General features: G+C 47.4%; 1 protein-coding gene and 1 long non-coding RNA gene across 10 annotated transcripts in view; both read right to left on the bottom strand.

Moving 5' to 3' along the window:
* Positions 1 to 1,024: 1,024 nt before the first annotated feature.
* KLHL18 (kelch like family member 18) overlaps positions 1,025 to 22,999 on the bottom strand; it is a 60,380-nt gene continuing 38,405 nt past the window's right edge. For 4 of the 9 annotated variants that reach the window (XM_045384951.2, XM_005546951.4, XM_065539457.1 and 1 more), the window contains 7 exons: positions 17,632 to 17,830; positions 14,483 to 14,643; positions 12,966 to 13,102; positions 11,050 to 11,287; positions 7,116 to 7,220; positions 4,973 to 5,084; positions 1,025 to 4,271 (listed from right to left, as the gene is read on the bottom strand). In XM_045384951.2, the coding sequence (XP_045240886.1) occupies positions 3,885 to 4,271; positions 4,973 to 5,084; positions 7,116 to 7,220; positions 11,050 to 11,287; positions 12,966 to 13,102; positions 14,483 to 14,643; positions 17,632 to 17,830 (1,339 nt within the window). In that variant the 3' untranslated portion in view covers positions 1,025 to 3,884. The remainder of the gene's footprint in view (positions 4,272 to 4,972; positions 5,085 to 7,115; positions 7,221 to 11,049; positions 11,288 to 12,965; positions 13,103 to 14,482; positions 14,644 to 17,631; positions 17,831 to 22,999) is intronic. The other 5 variants (XM_074031953.1, XM_005546952.4, XM_074031954.1 and 2 more) reach the window with 2 other exon arrangements.
* Positions 8,477 to 10,822, bottom strand: LOC135969470 (uncharacterized). Its single transcript, XR_010584723.2, has 2 exons — positions 10,709 to 10,822; positions 8,477 to 8,638 (listed from the first exon to the last, which is right to left on the bottom strand). It is a non-coding gene; the product is annotated as an uncharacterized lncRNA (long non-coding RNA).

Genomic DNA, 22,999 nt, shown 5'->3' with positions numbered 1-22,999 from the left:
AGTCTGCTTTTCCAAGGTCTATGATAGTGCTGGGAGGAACGCTGCTCCCTCTATAGGTGGAAGACACTGCTGCCCTTAGGCAGACCAGACTGTGAGTGTGGAGATGTGGTCTCAATTTCTCACAATACCACTGGTTAGCTGGAGTCAGGTCAATTACTTGGCCCTTCTGAGGCAGTTTCCTTATGCTAAAATGTTACCCGCTCCATGGGGATTACTAAGGACCATGTGAGATTCAACTGACAAGAGTGTTTATATGTAAGATATGTCCTGGTGGGGTGTGTGCGGGAGTGATAGGCCTTCCAAAAACTTAAAAAAATAAAGTTGCCATCCAAGAGTCCAATGGACAAGACTGACCACAAGCTGACTTTTGGAAAAGTGTGACTGAAGAGTTTCCCAAAAGGCAAAACCACAGTAACCACAGTGTAATCTTGGAAGGGCAGATCTGGAATGTGGCTGTATTTAAGGGAGTGAAACTGAAGATGGTAGTTCTCACACTGAAGAGCAAAAAAATCACCAAGGAAACTTGCTCACGCCAGAAAGATGAGCTGCACCCCAGCCCTAGGGAACCTGTCTCTAGAAAGGGACTTAGGAATGAATCTGTGGTTTAAACATTTTCCAGTGGCTTTTATGTGCACCAAAGTTAAAGCACCTCTGGCCTAGAGCATAAAAAAGGAGCTGGAGGTGCTGATTCCAGGCAGTCAACAGGCAGCCACATTCCATTGCGGAACGCTGGAGTTTTAGGGCAGTGAATGGAGAAAAGGGGAAATCCGAGAGTAGGGGTGATCTGGACAGGTACCAATATGCAGTCCCATTATGCAAATAAAGTCTTTGCATATTTTTCACCAGAAGTGACTCTCATAAAATAAATCTCTCCAAATACTACTTTTGCTGTACATCTGGCTTTTCCCTTATTTTCACAGAAATATTCCCACTTTGTCCAATATATTTTTTTTCAGTGAATCACAATTAAAAAAAAGATGTACTTCTAATATCTAAGAAACAAACCAAGGAAGGACAAGAGCTATTAGGAGTGTTCTCTTTCTTTATTTCTTTGGTTTCTTAACACAAAAGACATGCATTCTATAAATAAGAGGAAGGAAGATTTTCTGGGAAACAATAAATTGGGAGGAATTCCCATAGTCACACCTCTGTGGTCAAGAGGCTGGTCTTCAGCCCCCATCTGGCTGTAATCTCTGATGAAATCCAGAAGAGAAGGCCCATGTGTTATCCGAGAAGGTGAAACACTCAAGGACAGTGAATGCCACAGTCCTCTGCTCAGAGCTGGGCTAGGCCCCAAGGCCCACTGAGCACAATGTCTACCCTATCTCCTTGTTACACCCTTTTCACAATATCCTTGGGTGAAGCTTCTTTTCATGGGGCTATTGGAAAGGCTCCAATACCAAAGAGCCAGACCAGCCATTTACAAACAGCCATTCACCATCAGACTGAGGAACCTACTGGGAGGGTGTAAATATGTTGGTGTTTGCTCACTAGTGCTCAGAGCCCAGATCAAAACACTGGCTTGATCTTACTTTGAAACACTGACCTCAGGTGCAGCAGTGTAAATTCTACACCAGGAGGTGGGATTGGACTCAGGAAGGCCACTACAAGAGCAGCAGGCCATGGGAAAATGATCTACCATATCCAGTGGCAAAATCTGGGCCAGTATCCTAAGGACCCACTCAGTAGCCCACAGACTGATTCTTAATACCTTCACAATCCAGGCTTGTTGGTGCTACTTCTAATTCACAAAAGGGGCTTGTAATAAGACAAGCACTGATACACTCCTAACAGGAAATGCACACCCCACCCACCTTCCGAGTCTACCCCTACAGGAAGGAGGGAGAAATGCTGGAGCTCTACCACCAGCCCAGGTTAAACGACATCCGATATCAGATTGTTGAGACATTAAAAATAAAAATATCATTTTCAAGTGCTTGTAGCAGAGGCCCAGCTCCTAAGTCGTAGGTAACAAAGGTACTTCCCTCTGAATACATGGCGATTGCACACACTGGTAAACCTGACGGTCCTGGGGTGGGGGAGACACCCCAGGCTCCACATTGTGCCTTTCTGAACAGGCTTCCAGGCCACCCCAGGCAGGCAGCAAAGGACAGGAAACCAACCAGGTGGAGACTGGAGCCCTAAGACCCAGTCTTGGGTTACAAGAATTGCATCTTCTTTTAGTCTCTACTGGAAGAACTTTAAAAAACCAATTTTGGCAGCAGCAGTTGAAGGACAGCCCCACTGCCCAGTGCACTGGTAAGAGAAATGTCCTCCTCTTTGAGTCCCGCTGTGCTACATTAGGTCCCATCCAGGGAGAAGGAGGAAGCAGTATGAAATCTTTCCAAAATGTAAAGGTCATTTGCCAAGATTAGAGGAAGAAATATAAAATCTGTTCTTTGCAGCAGCAAGAGATTCTTTCGGCCTTTAGTTATGTCATAAAAGCCAGCTGTGCTTGAATGTAAAGGTCCACCTTGCTGGTCAGTCTGCCCAGGGCTGGAGGGAGGCCAGACCCTTGGGATTGGCAAGTGGATGGAGGAGCAGTGGAATGGCAGGGCAGACAAGGTTACCAGACCAAGCCAGCCCACAGCTGGTAAAAGGAAGCCCCTGGTTAGATTCTAGAGGTGCATATGGTCAACGTGCCCCAGACGCATCACAATGAGGGCAATCATCCAAGAACAAGATCGACAGGCAAGTGAGAATCTGGCCGGACCTGCTGTTTCCTGCTGGTCAAAAAAGGAAGGAATGTCAGTGAGAGTGGGGAATCTGAATGAGCGCCATGGTGGCAATAGGAGGTAATCACAGGGGCGTCTGGAGCCCCCAGCCCCAGCTAGGAGCCCCCACCAAGAAGAGTGGCAGTAATTCAGCAGATAGCTCTCTACACCTATGATTTTAAAAGTCCTCTGACAGTGGGTGTGAAGACAAACCCCATGAGCACCTTACTACAGGCCCAGTCAAGAGTGTACTGATTCCACACACACTGGGGCTCAGAGGGAACCCCCAGCTTGATGCGAGGCCTCAGGACCCTGGGATCCGAATGTGGGGTGGATACCGCCCTTCTCCAGTTAGACGGTTTTCCATTTAAACACAGATTTGCCCTTAGTGTCTTTTACGCTTTTTTCTTCCTGCAAAAGTTTGTTCACATAAAAAAAAATTATTTTTCTTTCCAGTTTCTTTCAAGTGTTTCTTTGTTTAAATTTCCTTCAGTATCTTTCAAGTATCTTTTTTTCCCTTCTGTTCTCCTGGACAGATGGAAAAGGCCTCACTGAAATCCCAAAATTAGACATGGGGAAAACTTCTCTTCTCCCTGCTTACCCAGCAATGAGGACAGAATCCTTGGTGCCCCACTGTGGAAGAAGGAACGTGCCTGTGTGCAGCCCTCCACTGCTGTGGCCACACCATCTCAGGCACGGAGGACACTTGGGTCTGTCCTTTCACCCCCAACTACATCCCAGTTTCCAGCAGGCTTGGACATTGCAGTCTCCCCATGGCAAAGTGGCCAGAACTCGGCTGGAGAACAAGCAGGCGAAGGGGAGCATCAGATGGAAGGTCTTCTGTGAACAGCGGGCCCACAGAGAGGCGGTGGGTAGGAGCTGGGCCTGGATGGAGCCTGTGTTCGTGTGGACCAGAAAACAGTTCCACGTCACCAGCTGCGGGATCCAGAGGAGCTTGTTTTCCATGCTGTGCATCTTGATGACCCAGGCCTGAAGGTCACAAGGGTGGCACAGTAGGGGAGGGCTTAAGCACCTGGAAAAACTGTACCTCCGGCGAGCTCGCATTTCGCCACCTCTTCTGGTCCACTGCCTCTCCTGAGGGACTGTTCCTGGAAGGATGCGCCTATGTCTGTACCAGATCCCTGCCCCACCACATCACCATCCTCTGCCTTAGATGGTGAGGAGAGGGATGCAGCCCACACCGACTCCTCCCTCATGGCATGCCATGGGGGCCATGAATGTCCAGCGGTCCGTCTCTGGGTCATACATCTCCACTGAGCTTAGGTTTGACTGTCCGTCGTAGCCCCCTACAGCGTAGAGGCGCCCACAGCTGGCCACCAGGGAGACCCGGCTCCGGCGCGTGTGCATGGGGACAATCAGGCACCACTGGTCTGCCACAGAGCTGTACATCTCAGCAATGCTGAGGAAGCCAGAGCCATCGTAGCCCCCGCAGACAAACATCTTGCTCCCCAGGGAGGCGGCTCCGTGCCGGCAGCGCTTGTTGAGCATGCCAGCTGCAGGGTGCCAGGTGGCAGTGTGGTGGTTGTAGTGCTCCACCTACAGTGGGGAGAGAGGCACAGGTACAGGACAGTCAGAGACAAAGCTCAGTCCATAGAGTGACCATGCAGGGCACAGCAGCCCCCATGATGTCAAACTCCTGTGGGAGGCATGGGGATGAGGAGCTCTGCCAGTATTCCCTCTGCTGCAGGCCTGCTCTTTGGCGTATGGGGCAGGGAGAGGTCACCTCACCTGACCCTTTCTGTCTGCATCTAAGGAAACAAAAAAAAGGATGTGCCCAAGGATGCAATGCTAGGTAGTGACAGAACCTGTATGAGAGCTGGGTCTCCTGTAATCTCCAGGGCTTTCCACTGCGGCACTGACTGACTATGGAATGACTAGTAAATGGCTGTTGAGCCTTTTTTACAGAATAAATACAATTTCAAACAAATTATCCAAAAGAATACAACTGTTTGCAAATTTACACTTGTAGATTTGCAGTGTCTATGCAGTGTCCGACAGACAGTAGAACAGGGTGGTGGCTGCAGATGTGACTACCCTACACCCTTCTTTTGCGTACACTGGCTCATTCTCTGTAAGTTCAGAATTTCAGAAGATGCAGTGGATAGCCTGAAACCTCACTAGATGATACTTTATTCAGCTACGGCAAGGCTGAAGTTTTTTCAATTAATGATCTTCCAAAATAAATCTCAAAGACAGAAGAAGTAGGTGCCCTTATCCCAGGGGGAGCCCAGACTCACACTGCTGAAGATCTGCAAACCATCGTGGCCGCCTGACACATATATCCTGCCCTCAAAGACCGTAACCCCAGCAGCACTGCGATTCGAGCTCATTGGGGTCACCACTGTCCACCTTCAGGAAAGAGTCAAAATAGGAGGGAAAGCATGAGATTCAGGGTTCTTGTCCCCCCAAGATAGCCTAGCAGGGTTCAGGTGAATTGTGCTGGCCATCTCTCTACCTCTTATCACCTCTCCCACCACCTCTCTGACAGCTCTCCCTGGCTGCCGCCTCTCACCCAAGCTGCAAACCGACAGCCCATCTTCTCTGCTCATCTCCACGGCTGCTCAAAATCATTGTGTCTCATACAAGGCCTCTTTCTGTTACAGTTCTGCTCCTCCCTGCACTCCCTGCCTCGTTAAGCAGACGACCAGCTCTCTAGCTGCTGTACTTATAAATCTCAGTGCTGTTCTGGCTGCTTCTCCCTCACCGTCGACATTCCTGTGGTCCCCCAAGTCCTGGCTGGTTTGCTTCCGAGTCAGTGCTTGTTCCCATCCCCACTGCCAGTGCCCTACCCTGACCTCTCATCTGGACCACTGCCACAGCCTCTTTACAGGCAGCCTGGATTTCACACCAGTCCCATCCAACCCCACCCAGCCAGAGGGATTGCTTCTCCTGTACCTGGACCATGTCCATCCAGTGGCTCCTCACTGTCTCCTCTAAGACAGTCCAGGTTCCTTCATGTGGTTTTAAACTTTTTTTATTTTTGAGACAGGGTCTCACTGTCACCAAGGCTGGAGTGCAGTGGTGCAATCATAGCTCACTGCAGTTTTGACCTCCCAGAATCAAGCAATCTTCCTGCCTCAGCCTTCTCAGTAGCTGGGACTACAGGCTCACGCCACCATGCCTGGCTAATTTCTCTCTCTCTCTCTCTCTTTTTTTTTTTTTCGTAGAGACAGGGTCTTCCTATGTTGCCTAGGCTGGTCTCGAACTCCTGGGCTCAAGTTACCTTCCTGCCTCGGCCTCCCAAAGTGTTGGGATTACAGGCGTGAGCCACTGTGCCCGGCTCTTCATGTGGTTCTTTACCTCTTGGTCCTCATCTACCCTTCAGCTTCACCCCACACCATATGCTACCCATTCTGCTCCGTCTCCCATCCACACACTGGGCTCCAGCCCATGAGAGGATCATTGCTGTTCTCGATTACAGTGAACACTTTATCGCAGCTTCGCTCCTTGTTGTCTCCCCGCCTATGATGAGCAAACACCTCCCACTGGCTATCCATGACAGGTCTCACCTTGGAAGACATCCCTGCTACCCTGTCCCTTCCTGCAACCCTGGGGAAGATGCAGGTTCTCTCTGCTCTGTGTCCAAGAGCTTCTGACACAGGCCTCCAGGGTAGGACGATCATGATGCAACCTATGGCCCAACCACACTGGGTGCTTTAAAGGATCTCAGACACCCAGCTTGCTGTCTGATCCATAGTAGACCGGTTAAGTGAACAGAATACTGGCTTAAAGGCATCCTAATAAGTCCATTCAACTAATTTGTTTATATTTTATTATATAAGATGAGAGGATTCAAACACTAAAATGAAAAACTCGGGCTAACCTTGTCAATGTTTTTCAAAGAGTGTTCCACAAATGAGTCCCACAAGACGGTGACTGGTGTGTATTAAAAACCCGAGGTTAAACAGAGTTATTCACTACAGGGTTTCTTAGAGCCTTTAAAATGTTAATATATCTTATGGAAAGACAAGGACTCTGGCAGTTCAGACATCAACATTTTCCATGCCTATCTGACCACAGAACTTAAAAACTTTTTATTTTTTTTCCAAATCATATCCTACCCACTTTGGAACATGCTGTTCATCTACTTCTTATCCCCTCTTGCCTGTATTTCCATTAAAATGGGCTGATTTAGCTAAAAGGTACAGACCATTAAATAACTATTTCCAAGCATCTATGTAGACTATTTGTTTTAAAATTTTATTTACTCATTCTTTCACTTAACCAAGGGTTATTAAATATCTGGTATATACAAAGTACTATAGGGGAAAAAGGGTAAGACATTCTCTACCCTCAAGAAGCTTAAATTTAAAAAACTGCAGTTCTGATTTTTATACTGTTTATCAGCTCCAGTTGCCCCAAGGGAGTTGGATTCCTTACTTGTCCGTCTCAGGTGAGTAGGTCTCCACGGAGCTGAGGGAAGAGTTGCCATCGTAGCCCCCACAGACGTAGATCTGCCCGTCCAGCACGACTGTCCCCATGGCACTGAAACAGACAGAGCTGTCATCCCAGATGAGCCGTAGCCTTCCTGGAGCAGCCTCTCTTGCCCACTGAGAAACAAACCTACCTACTGCCTCTTTCTGCAACCTAAATCTCAGGTATGTGACTAAGTAAAGGCAAAAAACTGAGGTGACAGAAGCTGCCCCATCATTCTTCTTGTGCCCCACCCTTCTACCGCAGGCTGCCTCCCCTCCCCGCTCTTCTCTGTCCTTAATCTTTCTAAAATGCTCACCTTCCACCTCACCATGTGAAGGTTGAATTTACCTTGAAGGCCCAACGCAACTTCCTCTTTCCTCTTCCTCCCCTTTGTAAGAATTACTCTTTCCTGCCCCTACACTCCCTGAGTGGCTTATTACAGCCGTTGTTACAATCATTCATTCATCCATCAGATCTTTATCAGCTGGGGTTGAGAGTGGTAAGCAAGCCAAAGTTCCAGCCCACAAGGCACTTATGTTCTGACATTATAGGCTACCAGGAATCTATCTGCCACTTCTGTTTGTGTGTAATTTTTAATCAAAGCCTTGATCTGTCACTCAGGCTAGAGTGCAGTGGTACCATCAGAGCTCACTGTGCCTTGAACTCCTGTGCCCAGTCGATCTTCCTGCACTTCAACCTCCCAAGTAGCTGGGATTACAGGTGTGCACCACCACACCCAGCTAATTTTTTTTTTTTGAGACAGGGTCTTGCTATGTTGCCCAGGCTGGTCTCAAAACTTCTGTCCTCAAGTTATCCTCTTGTCTTGGCCTCCCAAAGTGCTGGGATTACAAGAGTGAGCCACCACACCCAGCCAATCTATCTGCCACCTCTTAATAAGTGAGGACCTCCTGGAAGACAGGAAGGTCCTCACTTCATCTTCATCTGTGTGACCTTCACAGTGATAAGTATGATGTCCTGTATGTAACAGGCACTGAATGTATGTTTGTTGTGTTACCTCTGCTTTTTCCCACTCAATTCACATATGTTGTTTTCATCATGTGCATGGCCTCTAATTTATCTTAGTGGTTGATGCCACAGCTCCTGTTTGCTGTGCATTTACTACATGTGTCAGGTACTCTACATTTGCTATTTTCTTTTTTCTTTTTTTTTTTTTTTTGAGACGACGTCTTGCTCTATCATCAGGCTGGAGTGCAGCGGCACAATGATGGTTCACAGCAATCTTGATCTCCTGGGTTCAAGGGATTCTCCCACCTCAGACTCCCCAGTAGCTGGGACTACAGGCACATGGCACCATGCCCAGCTAATTTTCTTTTTGTATAGACGGGCGTCTCACTATGCTGCCCAGGCTGGTCATGAACTCCTGGGCTCCAGCAATCATCCTCCTGCCTTAGCCTCCCAAAGTGCTGAGATTATAGGTGTGAGCCACTGTGCATGGCCCACTTGCTATTTTCAGCCCTTAGCACACCCTGCAAGGAAGGAAAGAGCACCATAATCACTGTACAGACAGGCAGCTATAGCTTGGGGAGGCTGAGGTCTCTCCTCAAGACTGCCCAGAGAGAGGCCTGCCTCAGATTTAAATGAGACAAGCCCAACTACCCAACTCCTCACATGCCAAGTTTTTCTAATACCAAAGACCCAGGGGTCTGGTGTAATCATGTAATCTTCCACTCTACACAAAGCCTTATAAGGAATTCAGCATGAATGCCAAGCTGTATTTTCAAATGTGATGCTGGTGAAGATTAAAAATGAATCTAGGTTTCTAACAAACAGGAAAATAAAACATACCAGGCTTAATGCTACCTTTTTTTTTTTTTTTTGAGACAGAGTCTCATTCTGTCAACCAGGCTGGAATGCAGTGGCATGATCTTAGCTCACTGTAACCCTTGCCTCCCTGGTTTAAGCAGTTCTCCCTGCCTTAGCCTCCCAAGTAGCTGGGATTATAGGCGCCCACCACCATGCCTGGCTAATTTTTATATTTTTAGTAAAGACAGCGTTTCACCACGTTGGCCAGGCTGTTCTCAAACTCCTCACCTTAGGTGATCCGCCCTCTGTGGCCTCGCAAAGTGCTGGGATTATAGGCGTGAGCCACGGTGCCTGGCTTGCTGCTACCTTTTAAATGTACATAGTAATCAAACTGATCCACAGAATGTCCCTTTCAGGGACATGATAACAGACCCCCTGGACCAGCCCAAAAGAGGAGAGGGACTTGCCTTAGGTAAGTACTGAGGGAAGATCACACATTTACTAGACATGATTACTATCCTTCTGGACACGGACACAAACATAAAAATTACATAACAAAACAGGTGTTGAACAATATGAAAATGAATTAAGAGGTGCCACAAAACTGCATGAGATTAACTATCAACTAGGTAGTAAAGGTGAGTGTGAAGAGGAGAAAATGCTGATTAGCATGGACTGGAATAGTCCAGTGTAAGAAAGCTCTATGGGATGGCATAGAACACTGGGGGAGATGGGAAGGAAAGATGGCACGATGTCACTAACTGGCAGGACAGACAGCTGTGTGGGATGTCAGGAGAGAAGTGACTAGGAACGCTTTAAGGGAGCCTATAATTTAAAAGGGATGTAATGGAACCGGGCCCACACTAATAACAGGGTATTAACCACAGTGAAGGAAAGGAATACCCAGAGGACTTTCCTCCAAGACAGCACTCTAAACCAAGTAACATCAAAGCAAGGAAGTGGTCCAGAGCATACACACAAGGAAGGACAGTTGACTGCAGTCAAAGCAAAAAAGCTACTCATGGTTGGGGACATGGAGCAATGAGTCACTCAAACACAGGAAGCTGCAAAGTATCCAAGCAGCAAAAGTGGGGATGGTGGGAGGAAAGGACTCCCAACGCATTCTTGGGAGGGGCAGATCTTACGTATTTTTTTCTTCCCAAAGGAACCTACCCCAATGTTTTGTGAACTGGTCTCACCAGTACAAAGGCAGATCCCTCCCAGCTCACATCCACATGTGAACGCTGCTGGATGTGGAACAACATTAGGCATATGTCAAGGAAGCTCAATGTGTAAAAGCGATCAATGCAGAGCTGTCCTGGGTAATGGGCAAGGGGGCCCTGGGCAGCTTTCCTCTCCCCTCCTTGGGCTGCGCCAGCCTTTCGGCTGCCCACACGTGTGACGACTCCATCATGTGTCTGACATAATGAAACATGCCACCTGTTGTCACCTCAGCATTAAGAAGGCTAAACACAGGCACCAGGATGTCTTCTAATCCCACTTCTTATTCGGGCAATATAAGCAGAGAAGTGGAGGGAGCAGGTAGCTAGAATGTACTGAGTGACATACCAACTTGGCCCACCTTGCAAATACCTATGTTTTCCTGTCTAGGAGAATGTGTGTGACCTAAATAAAAGAACACTGCTTTGGTTCATATTCTCCCCAGGTAGTGGAAACTCATGTGTGAGGGGAGTCCTGGGGAAGGAAGGTATACAGAAAAACACCTTGGATTTCCTTTTATCACTAATAAAGGTAAATCCTCCTTATTCTTCAAGTTTCAACTTTAATCCCACCTCTTCCCTGAAATCTTCCAGAAGTTCCAGTCCAGTTTCTCTCCCTCCTTGAATCTTCCATAATACACATTTCCAGTCCTTATCTGGCACTTAAAATAACAACACAACTTCCACATGTCCACGTCTGGTCTCCCCAAGTTCCTCAAAGGACAAGGCGGGTATTTTACTTTTAAGCAGATGGGGGCTTGCTCCCAGGAGGTACCGGCAGTGGCTGGCCTGGCTGCAGGAAACTCCTAGGCCAAAGCTTGTATTTTACTTTACTGTGTGCCCCTGCTTTTCTAGCATGGCGCTCCCCAGGTGCTCAGTGTGTATGTTCGGGCTGCACGTGGCTTCCAGAATACCTTCTCTTGCTATTCATGCTCCCCACTCTGGTCCACGTGTCTGTCTCCGGGTTGTACGCCTCCACAGTGCTCAGCCGTAGCTGGCCGTCATATCCTCCAATGGCATAGAGAAGCCCGTTCACCACAGCCACGCCAACACGGCTGCGGGCTGTTGTCATGGGACGGCACCTCTCCCAGTGATTGGCGATGGGGTCGAACACTTCCACCACATTCAGGGAATCACCTGCATAAAAATTTGCTACTCAAATTAAAACAAATGAGACCACTTGTTTAGATCACAGCTATTGGGCATTGATTATACGGAACATTTGACTCAATTCTATTAGCTCTTCCCACAGAATTACTCAAGGCACAAGGGCCCACTAAGAAATTTCAGCCATGATCACCTCAAACCTAATTCTTTAAGGAAAATCAGAATCAGACAAGAGGTACTTATTTTTTAGAGAGGGCAGTTTTCAGTTACAATCAGGTACTCCACCTGCTTAAAGTCAAAGGTATAGGCGAATCGATACAATATCTCCCCCAGGCAGGAGGCATGCCAGAGGGACGGGCATGCGCTCCAGTGCTTTCATTTGCTAGTGGGTGACCCAAGGCAAGGGGCTTTGTGTCTCCACCCTCTGCTTCACACATGAAATGGAGATAATCTTTACGGATTAAATGATGTAACAGGTAAAGCACCTAGCATGGTTCAATATACTTAGTGCTCAATAAATAGTCACAGCAGCAAGGAATGATCATTCCAGCCCTACCTTTTGCATCAGGTTTTTGTGATGATCAAATAAAATAACCCCCTCTTCCTGTGGTATGCTGCTATGGGGCACTTGGCATTTCATTTGCACACTGCTCCAGCGTGCACTGAGTTGAGGACTTACCTGTTCCAGGCCCTATGATTAACAAGCAGCAGCTAGTACCCAACTCTCATTAACATTCAATTAAAAACAAAACTGGGCCAGGTACGGTGGCTCACACCTGTAATCCCAGCATTTTGGGAGGCCAAGGTGGGCAGATCACTTGAGGTCAGGAACTAAAAACCAGCCTGGCCAACACGGTGAAACTCCATCTCTACTAAAAATACAAAAATTAGCTGGGTGTAGCAGCATGTGCCTGTAGTCCCAGCTACTCAGAAGGCTAAGGCGGGAGAATTGCTTGAACCTGGGAGGCAGAGGTTGCAGTGAGCCAAGATTGCACCACTGCACTCCAGCCTGGGTGACAAGAGTGACACTCCATCTCAAAAAATTTAAAAACAATAAAAAATAAAAACAAAACTGCCTGGGAGTGCCCACCAACTCCTCCCAAGTTGGGAGGCCATGCAGCTTTCTGAAAATCTTACTTTTAGATTCAAAAACTGCCAATAACCCACGGACTGTAAAGCATGTGTGTGTTTCACAGTGGGTGGGGCTGACAGTGGTAGAGCCTGTGTATTTGGATAATCTTTCTCTTGGGGACATTCTCAGTCTAACCCCAGAGATTCATATAACCAAATGTGAATAGTCTGGTATGGAATTGGGTCTCTGACTGTATCCTATCCAGGGCTGACAGGATGCTATACCATAGCCAGTGTGATACTAGGGCAAAAGTGCTGGCTCAGGAACCAGTACACCCAAGTTCTAGTCCTTGTTCTGCCAAAAACAATTGTATGAACATAGTGAAAGTTCGGTGGGGCTCAATTTCTTCACTTGTCAGGTGAGCAGGCTAGGCCTCAAAGATTTCTAGAAGGTCTCTTTAGCACTGATATTCTGATTCAATGGCCTGAATATGTGACATGCTCTAACTGTAGAGCAATTGTATAAAATCAAGAGGGGCAAGGGAGATGACAGCACAAAACAGAGAAACCAGAAGGGCCAGGCTAATTTGTTTGGTGCTTCCTCATCCATGGAGTCCAAGATGGGGGTCTATAAAGGGGAGCCGCAAGGTACCTGCTGAGTTGAGGCCCCCCACGGCGTAGATAAGCCCAGCGATGGACGTGCAGCAGCGTGGCCGGGTTCTGAAAGCTGGCAGGTGGGGCCGGCGCTCTGGCATGAGGTGGTAGTCCTTTGCTTCATCTACCAGGTCCCTGGAATAAGGTGGAAGATGCTAGAACAGGAGGTATCCCCCCCGACTTAGTCCTTGTTTACATCCCTGAGCCTAGCTCCCCACTGCCAACTGCAGGGGAAACCTGGGAGGAGAAGCCTTCTGGAAGGTCTGGTCTCAAAGAAACCAGGTGAGTTCTGGGAAAATCATATATGGCTACTGAGATATATTCAAAATTAAAGGGGCAAGACAAGTAGAGACCACCTCAGCTAGTGTAATCAGGTACAGATTAGGCATGAGAAAAACAGGGTGGTGGCCAAAATGGCTGGACCTGAGAGTTTCGACAAGCAGCATGCACCCTGTCGCCACTCAGACCTAGCCCTTCCTTTCCATCCCCACAACTGCACCTTGGCTTGCAACCTGCAATTAATCACCACTCACCTGCATGGTGGCAGCTCCTCACACATTTCCCTGCCTCCAGCCTATCCCTCCATTCCACTTCCACACTAGAGTTCAAGCTAAGGCCCTTCAATGGCCACCCACTGCAGACAGAATAAAGTCCAAACTCCTCAACAGCACCCTTGAGACTGCTGGTCACTGGGCCATAGCCACCTCCAGACACAACTCCACCCTGTCCTGACACACACCTTCACACCACCTGCCATGGACAAGCACTTACTTCCTCCTGAACCAGCTGATCCCAACCAGGACATGGGAAATGAAGGAAAGCTGAATATGTGTAAAGTTTTTATCGGCAAAGGAGAAAAAAATATTTCAGGGTTGTGAATTTGACAAGCAATCTGGAGGAGAATGAACATTTTTCTCTGCTCTTCTACTTTTACAGCAGTCATCCTATAGGGCTGCCATCTTCTGAACTGTTTGAGTAGCTCTGCTGTGCCATGTTGTCATTGACTTACTCTGGGTAAAAGTTTCATGTGTTGGTAAACATGTCCGCCCCTTGCCCATCATCATAGATGTAAAGCCTACACCTACCTGCCAGAGGCCCCCCATGCCCATGGCACTGACTAATATTTACTGAAGAGGGCAAGGAGCCCCAGGAATTCCCATTTGCAGCAATGAGTGAGGTGCTGGTGTGGATAGGGTCAGGGAAGGCAGTAAAGATACTTGCACATTCATAAATAGCTCAGTGGGGAAAGATGCTGGAAAATCCTCAGATAACTCAGCAGGAGAAAGCCCTTTCTGCTTTGATGCTCCCACATGGCACATCTCTCTGCCCAAGGAGTAAGATTCGGCCTCTTCACACTTGCTCTTCCAGCTTCTAGACAGACGGCTGACCAATCTGTGTGCCATGAATTAGACTGACCACTCTAAATGCTTTCTTTCCAGAACTGGAACAGGTGGCCAACTCCTCTTCCCTGCTTAGACCTTTAGCAATGTCCTGTGCAGGTCCACCCTCACTCACCTGCATTTGTGGCAGCAACGCACCAGGTCATCCTGCTGTACTCTGTCTGAAAGGAACTGGGGCCGGCAGAGGGGCAAGCGGATATTGGACAGCAGCTCAGGCAGGTAGGGACCCCTCTGCTCCCGGTCGTATCTGACCCAGGCCAATGCAGCTTCAAAGACCTGTCATGAGAGTGGATGCTCTGGCAGCAAATCCTCCCACCCAGGGGCCACACCCCAGGCCTGCAATCTGAATGCCTCCACTTCCTATACTGAAGCAGTCCCTTGGGCCCATCAATCTTTTCTCCTACTTGTCTCTGAAATCCCTGATTTCTCTCTACTTCCTAGGCTACTAGAACAGCTTCCTGAATTTCATTATGATTATGATTGCATAGTGAAAAATCATCAATGGCATCTTATTCCTTTCTGTCAAAAAAAATTCCTGTTTCCCTTCCCGCTGCCCCTGCACCCCTGCTCCCTCTAAACTCCCTCCATCACCCTCTCTGTACTCTATCGAGGCTGGGCTGGTTCTCCTGTTCGCACTGTCCTCCCTCACCTAAAATGCCCTCTCATCTCCTCTTCATCTAAACCCATTCGCCTATTTTAAGGCCTGGCTCTAGATCGATGTTCTCCAAGGAGCCTTTCTTAATGGCTCCAACCACAAGGATATCGCCTTCTAAAGCCCTATAGCCCTTACAAAATTTATCACTCAAATAAATGTGAGCTGCCCCGCCCCCCAGCCCCATCATATTAATCAGTGTAAGAGCTAGGGACAGGACACCTAGTTCTTGGAATGAGGCTTTTTCCTCGAAATCAGCGTCTACGCTGCTAAGCCCAGGGTCCACTTTTCTCTCAGGCTCCTATCAAGCCCGTTTCACCTCCCTAGCATCCCCCTTTCCTAGAGGAAAGAGGAAAATAAATCATACCTTTTAATCCCTCCTCAAATTTCTTTCTTTTTTTTATTTTGGAGACAGGGTCTCGCCCCACCACCCAGGCTGGAGTACAGTGGCGCAATTTCAGCTCACCACAACCTCTGCGTCCCAGCTCAAGCAATCCTCCCACCTCAGACCAGGTAGCTGGGATTACAAGCCAGGAGTTTAAGCTGGACCATGCCTGGCTAACTTTTGTGCTTTTAGTAGAGATGGGGTTTCACCATGTTTCCCAGGCTGGTTTTAAACTCCTGAGCTCAACAAATCTGCCCACCTTGGCCTCCCAAAGTGCTGGGATTACAGGCGTGAGCCACTGCTCCTGGCCCTCCTTAAATTTCTAACATTTGTCCCTCATCCTCACTCTCAGGTGAGAAAACAGAAAATCAGAAGAGAATGTCAGTAAGAATCTACCTGTTCCCTGTCCCTGGGTGTGTGCCCCAGCTCTCCCTCCTGCTATTGTGGATATGGATGGCTTGTGCTCCTATCAAAGATGCACACCCTTACGCCCTAGACTGTCTGTTCTCACTTATTCCAGAACATCATTCCAACAAGTGCTCTCCCATTTCTCCAACATTATCAATTCTTCCCTCTCTTCTGGAAAATTCCCACCAGCAGTCAAATATGCTGTAATTTTGCCGGGCCTGGCGCAGTGGCTCACACCTGTAATCCCAGCACTTTCGGAGGCCAAGGCAGGCGGATCATCTGAGGTCAGGAGTTCGAGAACAGCCCAGCCAACATAGTGAAACCCTGTTTCTACTAAAAATACAAAAATTAGCCAGGCATGATGGCGTGTACCTGTAATCCCAGCTACTCAGGAAGCTGAGGCAGGAGAAATGCTTGAACCTGGGAGGCGGAGGCTGCAGTGAGCTGAGATTGTGCCATTGTGCCATTGCATTCCAGCCTGGGTGACAGAGTAAGACTCTGTCTCAAAAAAAAAAAAAAAAAAAAAAAAAAGGCCTGGCATGATGGCTCATGCCTATAATCCCAGCACTTTGGGAGGCCAAGGTGACAGGATCATGTGAGGCCAGAGTTCAAGACCAGCCTGGCCAACATGGCGAAACTCTATCTCAACTAAAAATATAAAAATTAGCCAGGCGTGGTAGTGGGCACCTGTAATCCCAGCTACTTGGGAGGCTGAGGCAGGAGAATCGCTTGAACCTGGGAGGCAGAGAGGTTGCAGTGAGCTGAGATTGTTGCCACTGCACTATAGCCTGCCTGGGCATCGGAGCAAGACTCTTTCTCAAAAACAAACAAACAAACAATCCCTCTTGATTTCACAGACCCCTCCCACAGCTGCCCCAATGTTCTGCTCTTCCTTAGAACAAGATTCTCTCAAAAAGTTATCTACACTTGGCCAGGCACAGTGGCTCACGCCTGTAAACCCAGCATTTTGGGAGGCTGGGGTGGGCGGGTCACTTGAGGTCAGGAATTCGAGACCAGCCTGGCCAACATGGTGAAAACCCGTCTTTACTAAAAGTATAAAAATTAGCCTGGCATGGTGGTGCGTGCCTGTAATCCCACCTACTCAGGAGGTTGATGCAGGAGAATTGCTTGAACCCGGGAGATGGAGGTTGCAGTGAGCCAAGATCGCGCCACTGCACTCCAGCTTGGGTGACAGAATGAGACTGTCTCAAAAAAACAACAAAAAAATTATCTATACTTGCTGTTTCTGGTTCCCAGCAGGATTACTTCTAATAGTAAACATTGGAAATAACCCAAACATGCAAGAATAAGGTGAGTAGGTTGATAAAAATCAACAATGCTATTTAGACACTAAAATGTATAGAGGCCAGGTGCAGTGGCTCACGCCTATAATCCCAGCACTTTGGGAGACTGAGGCGGGAGGATCACTTAATGACAGTAGTTCAAGACCAGCCTGGGCAACTTGGTGAAATCCAGTCTCTACAAAAAATACAAAAATTAGCTGGGTGTGGTGGTATGTGCCTGTAGTTCCCACTACTCGGGAGGCTGAAGTGGGAGGATGAGGCTGCAGTGAGCCATGATCTTGCTACTGCACTCCAGCCTAGGTGACAGTGCAAGATACTGTCTCAAAAAAATAAATAAAACACATAGAGAGTTTTCATGAAAAATGCATGATACAGTAAAACAAGCTCCATAATATACAACAGCCACATACATGTCATGATCTTAATTTTGTAAAAAAAAAATAAATATATAAAACAATGATTATAAAGAGCAGCACCTCATGTCACCTGCACAGACTGCTACTGTGCTCACATACCTGCTCCTCAGATTTGACATTTAGCTCATCCCGAGACACCAGCTCAAGCACGTCTTCCAAGGGCAGGGCCAGGAACTCTTCTGACATGGACACCTCCACAAAGTGCTGGTGGATGAAGCTGTTGGCAGCGTCGTACAGCACAGCACACATCATTGTCTCAGCAAACTGGCGCACACCCAGGCAGTTTTTTGGGTGAAGCCTTTTGGCATAAGAAAAGAAAGAAAAAATTAGAGGAAGAAAGGATGTTATCTTTGATCATTCTCAGGCTGGTTCTGGGTAGAGCCACAGAATGAAAACAAATTCTTAACCTCAGCTTTGTTGGAAACTCTCTGTGTGACACAAGCTGTACTTCTCTGGGACTCAACTTCTAAAGGTATAAAATTAAGAAGAAAGATTATCCTCAAAGGTCCCTGCCTTTTGGGCCTGGTGCTCTGTGGGTCAGGTGGAATGAGCTCTCTGGGTAGTTCTGTAAAGTAAGTGTCAGAAGGCGAGAAGTAACCGTCACAGGAGCGCATGCACTGAAAATCTGCTTGAGATGTTCCACCACTGAAATTCCTGGTTGAGTGTCCAGGGCACTATCTCAACTTTGGTCACAAGGAAGGCACTGAAGTCACAGAATTAGAGTTTAAAAAACAAAGACAGGGCCGGGCACGGTGGCTCACACCTGTAATCCCAGCACTTTTGGAGGCTGAAGTGGGCGGATCGTGAGATCAGGAGATCGAGACCATCCTGGCTAACACGGTGAAACCCCGTCTTTACGGGGTTTACTGTATTTTACTTTGAAAAATACAAAAAATTAGCCGGGCATGGTGGCGGGCGCCTGTAGTCCCAGCTACTCGGGAGGCTGAGGCAGGAGAATGGTGTGAACCCAGGAGGCGGAGCTTGCAGTGAGCCGAGATCGCGCCAATGCACTCCAGCCTGGGTGACAGAGCGAGACTCTGTCTCAAAAAAACAAAAAACAAATAAACAAACAAAAAAACAAAAAACATGGAGAGATGGCTTCTTTAAAATGGGAACCCTTATACTTTTTCTTTTTTTTTTAATTTTTTGAGACAGGGTCTCACTTTGTCCCCCAGGCTGGAGTGTAGTAGCACAAACATGGCTAACATCAGCCTTGACCTCCTGGGCGCAAGTGATCCTTCTGCCTCAGCCCCACAAGTAGCTGGGACTACAGGCACCACCATGCCTGGCTAATTTTTGTACTTTTTGTGGTAGAGACAGGGATTCACCATGTTGCCCAGGCAGGACTTGAACTCCCGAACTCCAGCAATCCACCTGCCTCAGCCTCCCAAAGTGCTGGGATTTTTTCTTGTTTGATATAGAAAGAGACTCCACGGGCTTAATTGTTCAGACAACCAGAAACAACAGTAGCACTATCATTTATTTACCATCAGTGAGTCAAATATTTTGCTAGGCCTTTTATACACATTCTCCAGAATCTTCTTAACCTGCAAAGTAGTAATGCACTCATAGATGGAAAACAGGCTCAGGGAAACCAAAAATGGTGCTCACAGTCCCTCGAGACAAGCAAGTGGAGGTGCTGAGATTGAAATCAGGCCTCTTGTGCATATTCCCACAGTAACCTGGCAGACTTACACTCATCAGGGCTAGAGAAATCCAGGATAAATCCTGGCCCTGATGCTCATGGGGCAATTTGGGTGGGTTATGTTCTTCCAAGTGCCAGTATGTTCTTCCAAGTGTCACCTGAAAGAAGATGATGACAACAGCTACCTACCTCTTAGGGTTGAGCCATGATGCATGGTACCTGGTATGAAGTTAGTGGCTGCCTTAATTTTTTATTATGGTTGCTTTTGTTTTTTGAGACAAGGTCTTATTCTGTCACCTAGGCTGGAGCGTAGTGGTGCAATCACGGCTCATGGATAGCCTTGACCTCTAGAGCTGAAGTGATCCTCCTACCTCAACCTGCCAAGTAGCTGAGACCACACCTGGCTAATTAACAAAAAATGTTTTTTGGTAGAGACAGCGTCTCCCTATGTTGCCCAAACTCGTCTCAAATTCCTAGGCTTGAGCAATCCTCTTGCCTTGGCCTCCCGAAGTGCTGGGATTACAGGCGTGAGCCACTGTGCCCGGCTTGTTTTTCTTACTACTGTTGCATCTAAGAAAATTCCAAACGAGCCCAGTGCGATTCTAAAATCTTGGTGACAGCAACAGACCCTGGGGGATTCTTCTTTTGGCTTCATGACTAATTCTCTGTAGAGATGGCATTGATCAGATTAAAAATTGGACAGGCTTGCTTTTCTTCATTAGAAAGGTTTATGTATTTTCCCCGATGTTGATTTAAGGTTTTAGGCACAGAGTTATATTGATTTAGCAATATTCACTATTGTCCCCTAGCAGTTGACCCATCAAGGACTGAATAGGCAAGGTACCTTGGAGCCTGGCTTTATGACTAGTCAAAAATTCTACATAGTTATTTCATTCCAGCCTGAGCTTGCTCTGTCTATTGCTTTGGAAACTGATGTGAATTTAGAAGAGCAAAGAAACATAAGCAGAGAACAACATGTAGGCAAAGTTCATGGCCACTGAGGAATACAGTGCTGAAGGTCAGAATGTCAGCTCTGTCATCTGTCAAATGCCTTTCTCCTAAAGCACTTACAGTGATTGAATAAGATTTGTTAAAGCACTTTACAAATATAAGGCAGACAAACCTTCCCTGGGCCTCTACAGCATGTGCTTCACTATTTCCTATCACTATGACATCAACCTGAGAGGAGGATTCAAAATGCCATGGAGCAGAAGCTGGATCAAGTACAAGGATGTGGGAGCCAATGATCAACGTAGCCACTGGCATTCATTTCCAAACTCTCCTTCTCAGGTTAGGATTCTCATACCTTATTTTTGGGTGTCTCTGATTGGCTTGGCATAATACTGAGCACAAAATACACCTTTTTTTTTTCCTTTTCTTTTTTTTTGAGATGGAGTCTCCCTGTGTTGCCCAGGCTAGAGTGCAGTGGCATGATCTCAGCTCACTGCAACCTCTGCCTCCTGGGTTCAAGTGATTCTCCTGCCTCAGCCTCCCAAGTAGCTGGGATTACAGGCATGTGCCACCACGGCTGGCTCATTTTGTATTTTTAGTAGAGATGGCATTTCACCATGTTGGCCAGGCTGGTCTCCAACTACTGACCTCAGGTGATCCGCCCACCTCGGCCTCTTAAAGTGCCAGGAGAACAAGCGTAAGCCACCACGCCTGGCCAAAACACATCTTCCTTTTTTTTTTTTTCTTTTTTTTGAGACGGAGTTTCACTCTTATTGCCCAGGCTGGAGTGCAATGGCACGATCTCGGATCACTGCAACCTCCGCCTCCCAGGTTCAAGCAATTCTCTTGCCTCAGAGCTGTCACACAGGAAAGGGGCCCATTCAAGAGGAGGAGGGAGATATGAGGGAAAATAAACCTTCAGGGTTGACGGAGACCCACATCTTTCATTAGCCACATCACAACCTTCTTCCTTGCTGACACAGCTTGACTTTGGAAGCAAGAAGACAGCATAAGACATAATGCTTTATCAGAGGCAGGAAGCAGTGACTTGAATTAAATAGGTTACTGACATGGTTCATTGACATATTTGATGTCCCAATCTACCTCTGAGGGAATTTCAGAAAATACACAGCTCCAAGGCCGGGCGCAGTGACTCACGCCTGTAATCCCAGCACTTTGGGAGGCCGAGGTGGGCAGCTCACTTGAGGTCAGGAGTTCGAGACCAGCCTGGCCAACATGGTGAAACTCCATCTCTACTAAAAATACAAAAATTAGCTGGGCTTGGTGGTGTGTGCCTGTAGTCCCAACTGCTCAGGAGGCTGAGGCAGGAGGATCGCTTGAACTTGGAAGGTGGTGGTTGCAGTGAGCTGAGATCATGCCATTGCATTCCCGCCTGGGCAACAGAGCAAGACTCTGTCTCAAAAAAAAAAAAAAAAATACAAAAGTTAGCTGGGTGTGGTGGCAGACACCTGTAATCCTGCTACTCCGAAGGCTGAGGCAGGTGAATGCTTGAGCCTGGGAGGCAGAGGTTGCAGTGAGCCAAGATAGCGCAACTGTACTCCTGGGTGACACAGTGAGACTCCATCTCAAAAAAAAAAAAAAAAAGAAAGAAAGAAAGAAAGAAGATACACAGCTCCAGTAGTGCTTGCCTAAAAGCAAGGAGGCCCATACATTTGAAGGCCGGAAAGAGGGCCACCAGAAAAAGTCAACCCCAGCTTCAGGGGGAAAAAAAGGCAGCAGGTTGAAGATGTAATAGACTGAGCAGCCTCAGGAACTGTGGCTTTAAGAACTCTGATGGCAATGCAGCTTCTCTGTGCTGTCACATATCTTTTCCACTGGTGCTCAGAATGGTTTTCCTCAAGTCGCTGGCAATCAAATCTTAAAATGATGCACCCTCAAGGGCACAGAGGAAGTGGGGAGCTGGGAGACACCACCACATTCTGTAGCCAGGCTCAGGGAGAATCATTCCAAGAAACAGAGACAATAATAGGAACTACTGGAGAGAAAACAGAAAGCAGGCCATGGCTCTGGAGTCTGTGGCAGGAAATAGGAATGAGGTATAGATTTAGGTCTCAGAAGGCGTCCTGAAGGGCTGAATGAACAAATGTCAAGGATAGACTCAAAACATCAGGTTTATGTGTAAGTACTTATTCCTAAAATGTTACTGGTGCGTGCAAACCTGCACTGGCCTAAAATGACTTTTCTTTTTTCCTTTTAGTTTTTAGAGACAGAGTCTTGCTCAGTCGCCCAAGCTAGAGTAAGATGATTATAACTCACTGCAGCCTTGAGCTCCTGGCTCAAGCGACTCTCCCACCTTAGCCTCTCCAGTAGCTGTGAACCACTGCACTTGACTAATAAAATTTTTTTTTTTTTTTTTTTGTAGAGACAGGATCTTGCTCTGGCATAAAGGCTGGTCTGGAAATCCTAACCTCAAGCAATCCTCCTGCCTTGGCCTCCCAAAATGCTGGGATTACAGCATGAACCACCTCATCTGGCCTAAAAATCACTTTTCTAAGCAACTTTTAGATGACAGTATTTTACAACACAGCCTGGATCCAGTGTTGACAGTGACTCTCTCAAAAGCCCCCTAGGTGGAGCTGTTGTCCCTTGGTGAAGATTCGAGGATTGCCAACAATCCTTTCCAGGATTAATCCTACTTAGCCACAGAAAGCCATTTCAGCAGTGGTGAAGCCCAAGGCCTCCAAGCCTGGAGCTCTATCTTACAGAAAGAAAGAAAAAAAAAAAAGAAAGAAAGAAAAGAAAAAGAAAAAAGAAAGTCACTTTCCAAGTTCTGTGGGAAAAAGAGGTGAACGAAGTCCAGTCTGGGTCTTAAGAAGCTCACAAATGAGCAGAAGATAGTGTATGCCCCTC

The sequence above is a fragment of the Macaca fascicularis genome, chromosome 2 (assembly GCF_037993035.2).
Source record: "Macaca fascicularis isolate 582-1 chromosome 2, T2T-MFA8v1.1".
NCBI lineage: Eukaryota > Metazoa > Chordata > Mammalia > Primates > Cercopithecidae > Macaca > Macaca fascicularis.
This window is presented reverse-complemented; position numbering and strand designations above follow the sequence as displayed.